General features: G+C 49.3%; 2 protein-coding genes across 3 annotated transcripts in view; both read left to right on the forward strand.

The window, feature by feature from the left end:
* Positions 1–12469, forward strand: part of CEP85 (centrosomal protein 85) — a 32045-nt gene extending 19576 nt beyond the window's left edge. For both annotated transcript variants that reach the window (XM_082615639.1, XM_082615640.1), the window contains 7 exons: positions 3505–3657; positions 3879–4033; positions 5170–5284; positions 6218–6268; positions 8867–8974; positions 10135–10360; positions 10752–12469. In XM_082615639.1, the coding sequence (XP_082471765.1) occupies positions 3505–3657; positions 3879–4033; positions 5170–5284; positions 6218–6268; positions 8867–8974; positions 10135–10360; positions 10752–10912 (969 nt within the window). In that variant the 3' untranslated portion in view covers positions 10913–12469. The remainder of the gene's footprint in view (positions 1–3504; positions 3658–3878; positions 4034–5169; positions 5285–6217; positions 6269–8866; positions 8975–10134; positions 10361–10751) is intronic.
* Positions 12470–13683: 1214 nt separating this feature from the next.
* On the forward strand, positions 13684–15161 carry SH3BGRL3 (SH3 domain binding glutamate rich protein like 3; the record flags this gene model as incomplete). The annotated part of the gene is made up of 3 exons (XM_082612343.1): positions 13684–13851; positions 14440–14607; positions 14721–15161. The coding sequence occupies 3 exons, from the start codon at positions 13684–13686 to the stop codon at positions 14784–14786; spliced, it is 402 nt and encodes a 133-aa protein (XP_082468469.1). The 3' UTR covers positions 14787–15161.
* Positions 15162–15573: the final 412 nt, after the last annotated feature.

Consider the following 15573-nt stretch of genomic DNA (forward strand, 5'->3'; position numbering starts at 1 on the left):
CATAGAAGGAGCTAAATCTTTTGGTTCTGTTCACAGGTTGCACTAATGCAGACATTCTTGGGGAACCAGTTTAATAATGTTTAGTTCTGGACCACTTGCATCAAAGTCAGCTAAAGCAGTGTTTCTTAAACTTTAATGTGCTTAAGAATCCTTTGGAGATCATGATAAAAATACACATACAGATTCAGTAGTTGTGGGAGGGAAGGGGGCCCTGAGATCCTGCATTTCTAATAAGCTCCCAGGTGAGGTTGGTGCCATTGGTACAGCATAGACTTAGAGGCTTGTTAAAAAAGAAACTTTTAATCAAAATAATACATGTATCTAAGTTAAATAACCAACATGTTATCAAATATCAACATATTTATAGTAAAAATTAGTGGTTCTGTACCCAGCCCCACTCCACAGAATTATCTGTCCTCAGCTCTTTCTTTCTCCTGATATATACCTCTATATTTCTGAATAGTATTTTATTGCATTTTTTGCTGTTTTTGTTTCATGAATGCAATATCTTTTCTCTGATGATATTGATTATACCTTTTGGGATATCTGCATCTGCTCATGGTGTTGTTTCTTGTTTCCTTCAGGTCTTTTTATTTTGTTTTGGTGTCTTTCATGTTAGAGGCTTGGTGATCCTTGAATGAAAGAGTGCTCATATTTAAGAATGTAGTATTTTAGGGACTTCCCTGGTGGTCCAGTGCTTAAGACTCCACACTTCCACTACAGGGGGCACAGGTTCGATCCCTGGTTGGGGAACTAAGATCTCACATGCCGTGCGCTGCAGCCAGAAAAACAAAAAAACCCAACGTATCAGTAGTATTTTAAAGCTGCGTGGAAGCTCTGGGTTCATGGTAGTAGCGTGGTGGGCTTCCCTGTGGGATGATCAGGCTTAATCTGCCCTTTTCACTTGGGAACCTTCAAATATCAGTATCTGAATATCTCATCTCACTCTCTCTAGGAAAGAATCTTCAGCCTGCTGCCTGGTGGGGAGACTGGGGACAGGAATGATTTTGGCCTTTGGGTTCTCAACACTGAGGAGATTAGGTTTAAAGTCCCACAGTTCTATACATAGATTTTTACTTATACTTATTTTCAACACAGTGCTTCACACACACTCTCTCTCTCTCTGCCGTGACTGATGTCCCTGAGCTTGACTCTCTCAGTTGCCTTCTCCGGAGAATAAATCTCCAATCTCCTTTTGGGGAAACCTAGGGTGAGAATGGTATCCAGCTAACCTGAATGTAGACTTCTAGTGAATCCCCCTATTTTTCATGTCTATGGCTGATACATACCTCCCTCAGGTATCTGGTGCTTCAAGTACAGGGGTTCTTGGGGATTGTGAAGGGCACCTTGTTTCCCAAGTTGTCTGTAACTCCTACTGCAGGTTATAACTCCTGTGCTCCAAGTCATTTATCCCCCCATTCACTTGTATCTTCTGAAAACATGTTGAAGTATCTTGTATACCTTTGTCTCCTCTGTTGACTTTTAAAAATCAGTACTTTATTTTCCTCCTGTTGTTTAGAGATGTTTTGGAAGAGAGAAAAGATAAACATCTCTGGCCAGTCTACCATTTTTTAAATTCACAGTTGGTTATCAGCATTTTTAATAAGCTTCCCAGGTGATTCTGATGCATATTAAAATGTGAGAATCTGGAGAATCACATGGAGCTTAAAGATTGTACCTGGGGTAAAGGTTTTGACTGATCTTCAGGGATCCCTCTTAGTACTGTGTTATCTTTGGATTAAATTAGGCCTGTGCCTCTTTGGCATCAGTAGATCTGCCTTACCTTTTCTCTGCTTTCTCTTACTTCCTCCCCCTTCCTTTTTCATAAGCCAAAGAAAAAGCCATAATAGTGAAGAAAAAGTTTCCATTCAACAAATCTTTTTTTAAAAAATGTATTTGTTTTATTTATTAATTTTTGGCTGTGTTGGGTCTTCGTTGCTGCATGCGGGCTTTCTCTAGTTGCGGTGTGGGGGGGCTACTCTGCTTTGCGGTACACGGGCTTCTCATTGCAGTGGCTTCTTTTGTTGCAGAGCATGGGCTCTAGGCACGTGGGCTTCAGTAGTTGTGGCACGCGGGTCAGTAGTTGTGGCGCATGGGCTTAGTTGCTCCACGGCATGTGAGATCTTCCCAGACCAGGGCTCGAACCCGTGTCCCCTGCATTGGCAGGCGGATTCTTAACCACTGCGCTACCAGGGAAGCCCCATTCAACAAATCTTAATTGATTGCCTGCTCAGTGCCAAGCATTGTGCTGTGTGTTGGGGACATGATAATAAGCAAAATGGACACAGCCCCTCCTCTCAAGGAGTTTAGAGTCTCATTAGCCCTTCCAGATGATTGCTTAGCTTTATATCATATGTGGTGCTTAGGGAAGAATGCATTACCTATCTCACCAGAACAGACCAGACCAGCTGTATGTCTACTGTATATACAGTTATATTTACTTTTGCAATTCAGTCCTGATGCAGACCACTTAGAGTTAGCATTAGATTCCACAGGTTTAAGGGCATGGTCCCCCAAAAGACTATGCTTATTTGTTACTTCCGATGCCAGCTGCAAGTTTTGGGTTCCCTAGACTGCCTTCTGACCAACTGGCTATAAATCCAGGGGTTCCCATGACCCCTTCAGGTTCAGTAATTCACCAGAACAACTCAGAACTCAGGATTACTTAAGATTACAGTTTTATTATAAAAATACAAATCAGGACAAGCCAAATAAAGAGACAAATAGGATGAGGTCTGGGAAAGTCCTCAAAGCAGGGCTTCTATACCTTTTCCCCCTTGGAATCAGAGCCTGTCATCTTCCTAGCACATCCATGTGTTCACCAACCAGGAAGCTCCGCTGAGCTTCGGTGTCCAGGATTTTTAATTGGGGTTTTATTATGTAGGCATGATTGAACTCAATCTCCTGTCTTTGTCCCCTCTTCACAGGGAGTTGGGCTCAACTCCATCGGTCTTTATAGTGACCAGTCTGCTTTCTGGCTCATCTCATTAGCATAAATGCATTTATGGTGGACTCTGGTCCACTAAGAAAAACAAAGATACTCCTGTTCTATTATTTGGGGTATTCTAAGAGTTTAGAAGTTGCCTCCCAGGAAGCTGGACAAAGACCAGACAAATTTTTTTTTGGCTGCACTGTGCAGCATGTGGAATTTTCCCAACCAGGGATCCAGGGATTGAACCCAAGCCCCCTGCAGTGGAAGTGCGGAGTCTTAACCACTGGCCTGCCAGCGAAGTCCCAAATTCCTTATTATATGGTAGAGCTACCAATTTTTGAAAACTCCCAAAGGAGCCCCCCTTCCCTGCCCTTGATTAGAAGGTTCTCGTGTGTTAACTCTGCATTTTATGCCCTAATCTCAAATGGCAAAATTTTATCAGCTTCTTGCATTCATTGTAGTGGAAAACATTTATAGCCCTAAGGGCAAAGACATCACTTCAAAAAAGTTGATGTTCAGGGTTGTAGAGGAGGAGTCAATGAAGACAGATTCTCGACATTTCTTCCCAATAGGTCAAGGGTCGTGATAAACATATCAATAATTTGAAAAAGAAATGTCAGAAGGAATCAGAGCAGAACCGGGAGAAGCAGCAGCGTATTGAGACCTTGGAACGCTACCTGGCTGACCTGCCCACCTTGGAAGACCATCAGAAGCAGAGCCAGCAGGTAGCAGCAATGTCTGGGCATACCTGGGGCAAGAAGGGAGTGGCCAAGCAGGGTGGCTTTCTCAGCCTCTGCTGCATGCAGTTACCTTGTGGCTTCCTGAAAGGAAAATCCCAAAGGAGTCATGTCCACACTCATATCACAACTGAACTGCAAATTTTTTGAGATACCCAGACAGAGTCTTCCTTGGCCTGTTGATCTAAGCATGGAATCCTGTCTTTCAGCTTAAGGATTCTGAGTTGAAGAGCACAGAGCTGCAGGAGAGAGTGACTGAGCTGGAGAGTTTGCTGGAGGAGACCCAGGCAGCCTGCAGAGAGAAGGAGGTTCAACTGGAAAGCCTGAGACAGAGGGAAGCAGAATTCTCCTCCACTAGACATAGGTAAATACCCCTGTGGGGTTGAGGAAAGGAGTAGAGAGCTATGTTCTGGTCCTGGCTACCCCACTCATTACCTGTGTGACTTTGGGCACATCACTTCACTTCTCTGAGCTTCATTTTCTTTGGATTGTAAGTGATAGGAAAGCTGTTTATGGACAAGGACTATGCTTTGAGATGGAATGTGGGGGGTATAGTGGTGCAGTGGGGTGGGATTTGTCACTGTATCCTTTGGAGGGCTCCAACCCAGTACCTGGCATAATAATACTAGATAATAATCCTTGAATATGTATGTGTTGAATGAACGGGAGCACTTTATAAACTGGAAAATGAGTATCTATATTTGCAAAAGTAGCTCCTGGTGCTGAGGACTGGGGGTTATCCACATTTTGAATTTTGCAAGGTAAAACCTACCAGGAGCATCTGTTTCTTCTCCTTAGCCCTAGGGATTGCTCTCGATTGCCACAGCAGGTTCTGAGAACAAAACAAGATGCCATAATGTACTCTCAGGGTGTCTTGGGAGCCTCCTCCATGTTAATAGCAGTTTCTGAAAATGTAGTGGCTGTGTTTCAGCAGCCTCTTGGACCAAATCCAGCTGCTAATGGGATGGATTGGATTTCTCATCCCATGTTCAACCACAGTGACCCTGTTGTTTATTTCAGCAGATGGGCCATGATGAAAGTGATTGTGGGGATCCATGGGAGGAGACCATTGGTTGGAGTCAGAAGCGAGGTTAGGGGACATGGCTGGGTCTGCCCCAGACTGTATGTGCAAAAAGAAAAAGATTTTTTTGGTATTTTCTAAAATTTCTGCATTGTATACGTGTGACTTTTATAATTTAAATACATGTGATGAATGTTTACTTTTAAATATCAAAACAAAGAATAAAAAAACCTTGGGCAGGTAGAGAATTGGTAGCACATTGTATAGATGCTGGCCTCTAGGGAATGGAACTAGCACAGACTGAGCAAGCAGCTTCTGTGTGGCACTCCCTACGTTATACAGACCTAAGACATTATCCCCACCTATGGCTTGGAAGGGCGTAAATGTCTTGCCCCGAAACGTACAGTAAATAGCGGAATCAGGAATCAAAGCCACATCCCTCTAACTTCAGAGTTCTTTAAGAGGCCACTGTTTTTCAGCCTGCAAGATAAGCAGTGTGTGGAGGCGGCCAGTGGAGAAGATACAGCTCAACGGGGAGAAGGTCCCCAAGTGGAAATGGAGTCCTGGCAGAAGGAATGTGATTCCCTTCGAAAGGTGACTGAGGGTGTCCAGGCTGTAACGGGGTAGGCTTAGAGGAAAGAAAAGATTGGGTATTGGTAAGGAACCATGAATTTCTGACCCTGAGCCCCCTAGGATCTGCTGCCCAGAGTTTTTCTCTCGTTTCTGAGAAGTCATCCCTGCATAATAAATTTGCATTTTAGATATTCATCCTTATGACTGGCAAGCAAAGTTAGGGAAGGACATGCCTCTGAACATCCAAATTTATATGCTCCAAAATGGTACGCTGAAGCTTGGCGCACTTCATTCATGGCTCAGGCCCTATTCAGAACCTCTTGCACTGGGCAAAGTTCTACCCAGTTTGGGGGCTCTAATTCAGCAGAGAAGAAGGAGCTCAGGGCCTAGCAGTGAGACTGGTTGAAGGTCAGCAAAAAAGAAGACCCAGAAATGGTTCAGAGAGTACCTGAGGTCTCAAAGGACAGGAAACTAGGCCTTTGTAGGTTCTCTCCTCGAACAGTCAGTGTGACCAAAGCTATAAGTAATGATAACTATCACAGCCCTGGATAGGGCAAGCTTCATTAAACTGAATTTTCAGTCATGTCCTTTACCAAAGAACCAGAATATACACTGGCTGTATATGAAGTTGATTCTACTGGCCTACAATCATCAGGGTGAGGGTGTCTCTCTCCACCTGACTTCCCCATGGTGGTCATAGGTCCACACTACATTCCTCTTTGTTTAAATCTCTTTGTGACTAGAGCACAGGAGTGTGAAGCTAGTTAGCCAGGATAGGGAGTCTGGGTTATATTTCTGTAGGTAGAGCTAACTTGTCTTCACTCTGTTCTCACTATTGACTGGCTGTAGCCAGTTGGGCTAAGAGCCAGACCACAGATCCTAGTACAGCCTCTTGCCCTCTGACCTCACTATCAGCATGTGCTTACAGCCTTCCTTGATAACTTTGCCTTTCAGATTGTGGAGAAGCAACAGCAGAAGATTGATCAGTTGCGTTCAGAAGTACAGGTGAGCTGGAGTCCTTGGGACATGGTGGGCAGGACTTAATGATGGAATTTCTAGAATTCAACCAACACTATTCTCTGCCATGCAATTTACTCGGTGTTAGGAGCACAAGAATGAGACCCAGTCAGTGCTTTTAGCCTACATTCTTGTTGGGAAGGGGTTTTAGCACATTACTGTTAGAGCACCCATATTACCCTGGGGGAGCATAAAAGAGTCAGTGGAAGTAGGGAGGTCAAGGAAGGGTTTCTGGAGCTCATGAGCCTTCTTTTTTTTTTTTTTTTTTTTTAAATTAATTATTTTTGGTTGCATTGGGTCTTCATTGCTGCACACGGGCTTTCTCTACTTGTGGCGAGCGGGGGCTACTCTTCGTTGCAGTGTGCAGGCTTCTCATTGCGGTGACTTCTCTTGTTGTGAAGCACAGGCTCTAGGTGCGCAGGCTTCAGTAGTTGCGGCACGCGGGCTCAGTAGTTGCGGCTCACGGGCTTTGAAGTGCAGGCTCAGTAGTTGTGGCGCATAGACTTAGTTGCTCAGCGGCATGTGGGATCTTCCCGGCCCAGGGCTTGAACCCATGTCCCCTACATTGGCAGGCAGATTCTTAACCACTGCGCCACCAGGGAAGCCCTCATGAGCCTTCTTGAAGGAGGAGGAAGAGTTAGCCAGTCAATGAGGAGGCGCAGGATAGGATGATATTTCCTGATAGAAGGAACAGCATAGGTAGGAACATGAAGGCATGAAACAGCAGGGTTTGCACATGGAGCTGCAAGCAGTTTGATATTGTTGAAGTAAGGTGGTAAATGGAGAACTGGGCTATGGGAGGGCTGGGACTGTTCAACCAAGTTAGCTTTTATTCTTTAGGCAGGTGATGGGAATCTACTATAGTATTTAATTGGGGCGTGATGTGGTCAGGTTTGCAACTCAGGCTTGAGTGTGGAAGAATATTGGCACTTGGAGACTTACAGGGCTGGAGGCCAGTGGACTGTAGCAGAAATCCTAGTGAGAGATGATGAAGGATGATGCATAAGGCAGCATTGCAAGAAGGAGTTGTGAGGGGACAGATGTAAATGAATTTTAGGGGTAAAATTGAGAGGAACCAGTGACTGATAGAACGTAGGAGGTTGAAGAGTAAGGAGAAATCAAAGACAACTCCTGGTTTCTGTTTTGGGCCAGAGTAGGAGTGTCCTTAATTGGGTTCTCCAAAAAATCCTAGGTACAGGTTCTCTTTGGACTCTAAAAGAGGTTTTCACACCAAACAGGAGAGATGCACGTCCACTGAGGAAGAACTGAAAGCTGCAGTCCTACCCTTGCCATTATGGGGGTCTATTTAGTTCACATATTTCAAGTCCTGTAAGGAGATAGTCAAGCCTAGTGAGTGTTTACATCCATTTATTATTATTATTATTATTATTATTATTATTATTAGCTGCGGCGCTCGGCTTGCGGGATCTTAGTTCCCCGATCAGGGATTGAACCCAGGCCCTTGGCAGTGAAAGTGAAGAGTCCTAACCACTGGACTGCCAGGGAATTCCCTACATCCATTTAAAATCCCAGGATTTTAGTAGTTTTTAGTGGATCTCAAAGTATGTTTCCTGGAACTCTGAGGTTCCACAGCATTTAAAGTAGTATATTTACCCATGTTGAGACTTTGGTGGAATTAGGTGGATTCAAAATGGTCACTTTGGGTGTTTCATAGTGGTGAGACGTTCTCCTTGGCTGCTAAATTTTTTATTAATACAAAATGGAAAAGTTCAGAAATACTATTTATACTTTATTTGTTCAAGTCAGTTTCAAAACTCGGGGGAAATTGGAATGAACCAGAATGAGAGGCAGAAGATAACAAATATAAATACCCCCCTCTCCTGACCCTGACTACCCCTACACACACACGCATGCACGCACGCATTCTAACTAGATGAGGTGCCCGAGAGAGTGTGCTCTCTACCCCTTCTCATCTCTGTCAAAAACATTTAATACACAGTATTGTCAAGGGCATTTGGCTTTGAGCTCCTCAAAAACAGGGATTGTTTGGTATTCTTTTTAGTATCCCCAGTGCCTGTCAACAGTAATTGCTCGATAAATAATTGAACTCAACTTAATGGACGTTCCTTGCCCTCAAGAAAGTTATGGTCTAGTGGAGGGAGGAATCATGTGCACAGCCAACAAATGTATTCATGAGCTATGATGGAGGTATGAGTAGCAGGGCAGTATTAGGATTAATTGGATCTAATTTGCAGATTAAGGAAGGTTCTGGCAGAGCAGAGGGGCATTCTGGGCAAAGGGGAAGAGGAGTGAACAACAGTTTGGGAACTGGAACCTTTGGTGATGAAGGACCGTTAGTCGTTCAGTGTGACTGGAGTAGAGGCTGTGTGGAGGGTAGAAAGAGATGAGGATAGAAAAGTAAGTAAGGGCCAGTCTGGTCAGGGGCTAGAGAAGGGTTTTGATGCAAAGTCGCAGGTCAGGGCTGTTGTAAAATAATCTCTTAGCAGCAGTGTGTGGGCGGGGTGGAGCTTTACTATGTATATAGTCCAGACCAGAGGCGATATGGTCTGAAGTAGACTTGTTACCCCTGATGTGTTCTCCCACCCTCCTTGCCATGGGATGCAGAGCCTAGAGCAGGAAGTGGCTCAAGAAGAAGGAACAAGCCAGGCCCTGAAAGAGGAGGCCCAGAGGAGGGAGACAGCCCTGCAGCAGCTGCGCACAGCTGTGAAAGAGGTGAGTAGCAACAGCTAGGCCTCTTGGTACTGTCTTTACAAACCTGATTTCTCTGTGTGTCCTCCCGATCCCTTCTCCCACAGGAGCCCCCACGTTGGGGAGGTCGCTGCTAAGCTTTTTTGGCAGAGGAGTAAGACGGGACATTGCATCATCCTTTATATTAAAGGTCCTAAGCCTTTGAGTGGCCATAATTACCCAGGAATGCTTTTTGGATATGGAAGATCACTCTCTTATTTTGTATTCCCTCAGCCACAGGTTTGTGGGGTTAGGGATAAAGGGTTCAAGAAGATTGAAGGTTTGGTGATCCTCATGGAGTAAACAGAGTTGTCGGCAGGGGGCGGCCAAGGTCACTGCCCAAGTGCTGAGGAAGGAGTCTCCCAGAACTAGGATTGTCACATGGCCCAGTGTGGGTGAAGGGCGGGGACTGGAGGAGAAACTCTATTCAGTGTCTTTAAAACAGAATAGAGGTAGGAAGGGAAGGAGTGTGCATTAAGCTGTTCTGGGAAAGGGAGGGAAAGAGACACAGATAGACGTGAATAGCTGGTCTCTGTAGTGAAGCCTGACTCCACTGAGGTGAAGGATTGAAAAGGCAGGACACGTTTCAGCACTATGTCCTCCAGGTCCCCAGCTTCTTCAGCCCCCCCCGCCCCATCCCTACCCACCCAGTGGCCACTAGCTGTCTTGTTGTCTTTCTTGCCTGCTTTATTCCTCTGACACACTCTGATCCGGCTGGCTGGTGGCCACTTTTGTCAGGGTGGCAGGGAGAGATTGAAACCAGTGTCTTCTCAGATTTCACAGTTCACGTTAAACCTTCTCTGATAGCCTGGCTAACAGAGTTGGCTGAGGGACTGGCTTCAGATAGAGTTCCGAGGGGCCGGGAGTATCTTCTCTGGTTCCTGAACAGAAAAACCTGGAGGCTGCTGACTCAGTCTGCTGAGGTGCAGTTTCCCCTCCAATGCTGCAGCCCTGTGGGCCCAACCTACCTGCAGGAGAAACTAGGCCTGATATGTAGGGGAGAAGAGGGGAGTGCAAGGAGGGGGGACATCACCTTTGACTCATAGCTTCCCCTCCACACACATATATACATATATCCACACTCATGCGCAGATACTCTGCTTTTCCCTGGGCCTGGGTTAATGTGCTCACCTCTATCTGCTCAGCTTTCAGTACAGAACCAGGACCTCATTGAGAAGAATCTGACGCTCCAAGAACACCTGCGCCAGGCCCAATCAGGGTCCCCATCTTCATCAGACACGGCCCAGCTGGCATTTGAGCTGCATCAGGAGTTGGCCAGTTGCCTTCAAGATCTGCAGGCTGTCTGTAGCATTGTGACCCAGAGGGCCCAGGGTCATGACCCCAATCTCTCCCTGCTTCTGGGCATTCACTGTGAGTCTTCAGGCCAGTCTGGGACCCAGGAGAGAGTGGTTTTCATTCTCCTCTCACCCCTATCCACCTTTCCCATCATTACTGGTAATGTGTGAACTGGGCTCCGTAGACCTGGTCACCACTCTCTGGGAGTTTATGTGTTTTTCAAAGTAGATGTTCAGTAAATCTGTTTTGGAAACAGGCATCCTTATGGGGTACCTGGGTGAAGGACAAACACAAACGTGGCCCTTAGGCAGCAAGATTTCAGCCCATTATCCCTAGGTGCTTTTTAAAAAGTGCCATGTTCCAAGACCACAGGCCTTATGGTACTGCATATCCGTACTGCGCTTTCCACAGGAAAGTGTCTCCTGAGTGATTTACTAATAATCTCTCGAAATGCTCTCCTCCCCAGCTACACAGCACGCAGGGACTCAGCTAGATTTTCAGAAGCCGGATGTGATCAGGAGGAAACTAGAAGAGGTTCAACAGCTACGCCGTGACATCGAGGACTTAAGGACCACCATGTCAGACAGATACGCCCAGGACATGGGAGAAAACTGTGTCACACAGTGAGGAATGCTGGGGGTGGGACAGGCTGTATTCCCCAAGGGAGAATCTGGTCTGCTGAGAGCCTGGTCCAGCAGGTCCTGCCCTGACAATCTCCTGCCTCCTGTCTGCTGCTGTTCCCAGAGAGAAGGGATGGAGGGGAGGTATGAGCCTGCATCTGGGGCCAAGGGCTGATTAGAGAATTTTGTTTGCCCTGCCCCACTCTGGCTTTGTCTTGTTGGATTGCATTTGTCCTGTCATCCTGATTCACCCTTTGAGGGTGAGTTAATTAACTTTTGCAGGTAGACTGGTAAGTCCTCACAGATTGTTCCCAGTTGCAGGCTGACGTCAAAGGCAAGCAGGCCGCTTTACCTCCTTTCTCCATCCTTTGGGATGGCTCCACATTCATTCCCACTCCATACCTTCGTCGTGCTGATGCCCAGAGTTCCTTAGAGGGGCCAGGAAAGGCTGAGTACCGGTAACAATGGCCATTTGAGAATTCTCAGGCCCCATGTGCCAGCCTTCCTGGGACCTGAGCTGGCTCTGGGTTTTCCTAGGCCCAGTCCCACTGCTTCTTCCTCAGGGCTCTTGTTCTCATAGATGCCTCAGGGTGATCTATTCCTTAGCAAAGTACTAACTAGAATTGGGAGCCCAGGGATTATAACCAGGGCTTCTTCATCTGTGCTACCATGCCCGTTTACAGGAGACCCCACTCTAGTTGTCCTGTGCCCTTGGGGCCCTCCCTGGTCGTGTGGTTAGCACAGCCCTTTCTCCTTTGTTCTCAGGCTGGCCAGGTAGCCCCCTTGAGTGCAAGCTCACTCCTCTATGGTTCTGGGTTTGGGCAGGATTTTCCCCCAGGATACCGCAGGGCAACTATCAAGCTGCTCACCCCCTTCCCCCCGGGGCTGGGGCCCGTGCCCGGCCTTCTGATTTGTGCCTCTTGTGTTTGGGATTGGGGGTCCTTTCCGTTTCCTGCTTTGGGCTCCTTGAGAGTTCAGAGTACCCGGTACAGGTCAGCTTTAAGGTACAGCTTTCAGTGTTTTTCGTTGTTTTTCCGGGATCTTTGGACCCTCTGCTTTCTGGTTTCTCTTGCCTCCTCGTTGGGGGAGCATCTCGTAGTTGATTGTATCTGGTTGTTGGGCCAGCCCCAGGCCGCCTCTAGGTCTGGAGCCAGGCCAAGCCAGGCCGTGTGTGGGGAAGGGGTGGGGGGGCACTGAGTAGTTCAGGAGTCCAGAGCCAGCCATTGGGAGATTCTTGCTAAGCTATGGGCTGGCAGGGCAGCATCCTGGACCTCACTCCTGGCCTGAATGAGACTCCTTCTTAAGTGTTTTTACAAGTTTGTGTTTTATTTATGGAGTGACTTATCCCTTCCATTCAGAGCAGCCCCACCCAGCCATCCCCTCAGCCTCTGGGCTCCTGCCTCCTAAAGGCAGAGCTGCCTGATTGGTCTCTACCCTGTATTGGCAGCCCAGCCACCATGCTCACGGGTATTTTTCCTCATAAAGTTTATAAGCAGTTATTTATATGAATCCTTGTTATGTCAACTGGTTTGTATTGCCTATTTTGATTACAAAATAAAAATTTAACAGACTCCTCGGTTTCCCATTGCTTTCCATCACCATCAGCTCATACTCTACCCCTCATTTTGGCTTGTTGGAGCCAAAGCCTGGGTGTTTAGCCAAGTTCTCCAAACAGCAGCAAGGAGGGAACTTTGGCAGGTCCAGCCTCAAGTCTATTTCTACCACTTCTGCTCCTCTGTCTTTCTGTGGGGACAGATAAGATCTCTTCCCACAGCACTTTCTGTTGGGTGAAGCTGCCCTGAGTCACAGAGCAAGTTTGTCATTGAGTTTCAGTAATCCTCTGAGGAGGAAGTCTGCTGCCTGTGGGTTGCTGTAAGGAAGTGGCTTCCCCAGAGCAAGGCAGGACTCTGTGTTTGCCTCCAGGAGCTAGGGTTGTCTTCCTGGGCTGTTCTCGGAGCCCTGGACCTGGGAGGACTGATGAGGGGTGTCATGTCCAACCCCAGACAGATGGCTGAGTATCCAAGGTTGGGCTGGCTGCTTCCTTTGCACCCTGTGCCATCTGCTGCGAGGAGTTGGGGTGGGGCTGGGGCCACCCCAAGACCAGCGGTGGATCTTTAACAAGGGCCCAGACTCTCAGGAGTCCTGACACCAACCTCTACCTCCACCCAGTCCAGAACTAGAAGCCTCTTTCATACCTTGGCCTCCATCTGGCTCTGTGAGGGTGTGCCTCGTCTCCTGCCGCCACCCTCACTTGTCTAAACCTGCCGATCTGAGCGGAGAGGAGCTCTGGGGAATTCTCTAACCAGAGGCCCTCCGTGCTGTGGTGTGCCGCGGGGTTAGCTACGTGTGGGTGGCCCCTGGGGCAGTGTGTGCGTGTTGGGGTTGGGCAGCCCGTGAAGCGAGGCTCCCTAGCTGGGGAACTTTAGGTTTGAAAACAGCCCAAGACTTAAAAGCCCGGAGCGGAGCAGCGCTGTCGTGGCACCGGGGGTGGGTAGTTAGTTGGGTGCAGCAAACCCGCGCGAGGCTGAAGGGGAGGCCTCTTGCCAAACCCTCACCCACGCCCTCCCCTACCCTTCCTGCCGTCAGCTCGCTCCCCAGCCTCACACTGTCAGCCCCAGCTCGGAGGGCTGAAAAGGGCGGCCGTGCGTGGGACGGGGGTCCTCGGCGCGCCCGGTCCGCAAGGGGGGCGGGAGGGGGCCCGGCGCTGCGCGGGGCGGGGTCGCGCAGGCCCCGCCCCGGCCGCGCGCCTGTCCGCGCCGCCCATTGGTCCCGAGAGCGATGACTCGCGGGCTGAGCAGGAAGGAAACCGCTCCCGAGCGCGGCGGCCTCGTCTCCAGGCCGTGCAGCTGCTGCCACCGCCACCCCGTCTGCCTGTCGGCCCGTCGGCCCATCCGCAGCATGAGCGGCCTGCGCGTTTACAGCACGTCCGTCACCGGCTCCCGCGAAGTGAGTGCGCGTCCTCGGGTAGAGCGCTGGTGGTGGTCCTGTTGCTCTGGACCCGGCGCCTGGGACCCGCCCCCAGGGCGGGGGCGGCGAGGGGCTGGGCACGGCCTCCTGAGTTGGGTGGGGCAGGGCCCCCGGCCCCATCCTGAACACTGAACACCTTCGGGCATCCTGGGGCCTCTGCACCCCCACTACCAGGCTGATCCGTGACCATGTCCTTATCTTGCCCTTCCTCTCCTCCACTGTGTGTGTGTGTGTGTGTGTACCTGGGGTGGAGGTGGCGCCTTACCCGTCTCCACCCAGGCCTGCCCTGCTTTCTCTTTGCCGAGCTCCTGGCTCTCCCCACCCTTAATTTATCTCACTTATGTTCACTCTGACTCCCCTCCTCATGGTTGGTGGTCCCTCTCTCCTTCCATACCACCACAATCCTGACTCCTCCTCCCAACTCCTGGTGGCCAGAACCCTCCCCTAGGGCGTGGAGCGGGACATGGGGACAAAAGCTCCTGGCCACAGTCCCTTTTTTTCTGCCCAGGGTTCCCCCCATAAACCCTCCAGTCTGCTCACTAACGCCTGCCCGCCCTTTGCCCCCAGATCAAGTCCCAGCAGAGCGAGGTGACCCGCATCCTGGATGGGAAGCGCATCCAGTACCAGCTAGTGGACATCTCCCAAGACAACGCCCTGCGGGATGAGATGCGAGCCCTGGCGGGCAACCCCAAGGCCACCCCACCCCAGATTGTCAACGGGGACCAGTACTGTGGGGTATGGGCCTGGGGGTTGGAGGTGGAGGGAGTGTTGTAGGAGGATACCAGCCAGAGTCAGACCTGAGACAAAGCACCAGCACTCAGGTGACCACCTCTTGTCCCCTCCCCCAGGACTATGAGCTCTTCGTGGAGGCTGTGGAACAAAACACACTGCAGGAGTTCCTGAAACTGGCCTGAGCCGAGTCAGCCCCCTAGACTCCGTCACATTCCCCCCAGCCGTCACCCATGAAGGACCTTGTGACAACTCCGTTGTTCCTAACCTTCCAACCTTGGAGCCCCTCCCCTCAACCCAAGACCTATCGCCTCCCCTCTCTAACTGTAGCTCCCTCTCCTCTATTCAAAGACAACATTCCTTACCCACTAGTCTCAGAAATTGTCTTAAGCAACAGCCCAAGTGCTGGTTGTCCTCAGCCTGGCCCTGAGGCTGCCACCCTGCCTGGCACTGGCTAATGGGCACCTTTGTTGGTTCCATTAGCCAGGGCTCTGCCAAAGGCCCCGCAATCCCCATCCGGGAGCACCGCAGAAACAATTAAATGTTCCATTCCATTGGCATCGTGTCTGTTTGTTTGGTGTGGCCTGGACATCCTGGGTCCCTGCTCTGAGCAAGTCTGGTAGATGTTATTGTGCTGAGGCTGTGCTCCTGTGTGGCACCTCTGTGTGCGACTGACAGTGTGTGTGTTTGGATATATGTCCAGCACACACATACCTGTGTGGACCAACGGTTTCTAGAGCATGTGGGTGGGTCACCCTCCAGTGCACCTGCACGTGATGGTGTCCATTGCCTTGGTGTATACTGCACGTTTGCATGCCAGTCAGTAACGTGGCTGTGCCTCGTGGCCTGTGTCCCAACAGCTCGGCTAGGTGTGGGTGTGTCATGGAAGTGGGTGTCCAGATTCAGTTCTGCCAGCGTTGGGGCAGTGGCTTTGGTGCATAGTGTTAAAGTCCCCATGTGTTTGTGGCTTTG

The sequence above is a fragment of the Mesoplodon mirus genome (genome assembly GCF_964341445.2).
Source record: "Mesoplodon mirus genome assembly, chromosome: 3".
Taxonomy (NCBI): domain Eukaryota; kingdom Metazoa; phylum Chordata; class Mammalia; order Artiodactyla; family Ziphiidae; genus Mesoplodon; species Mesoplodon mirus.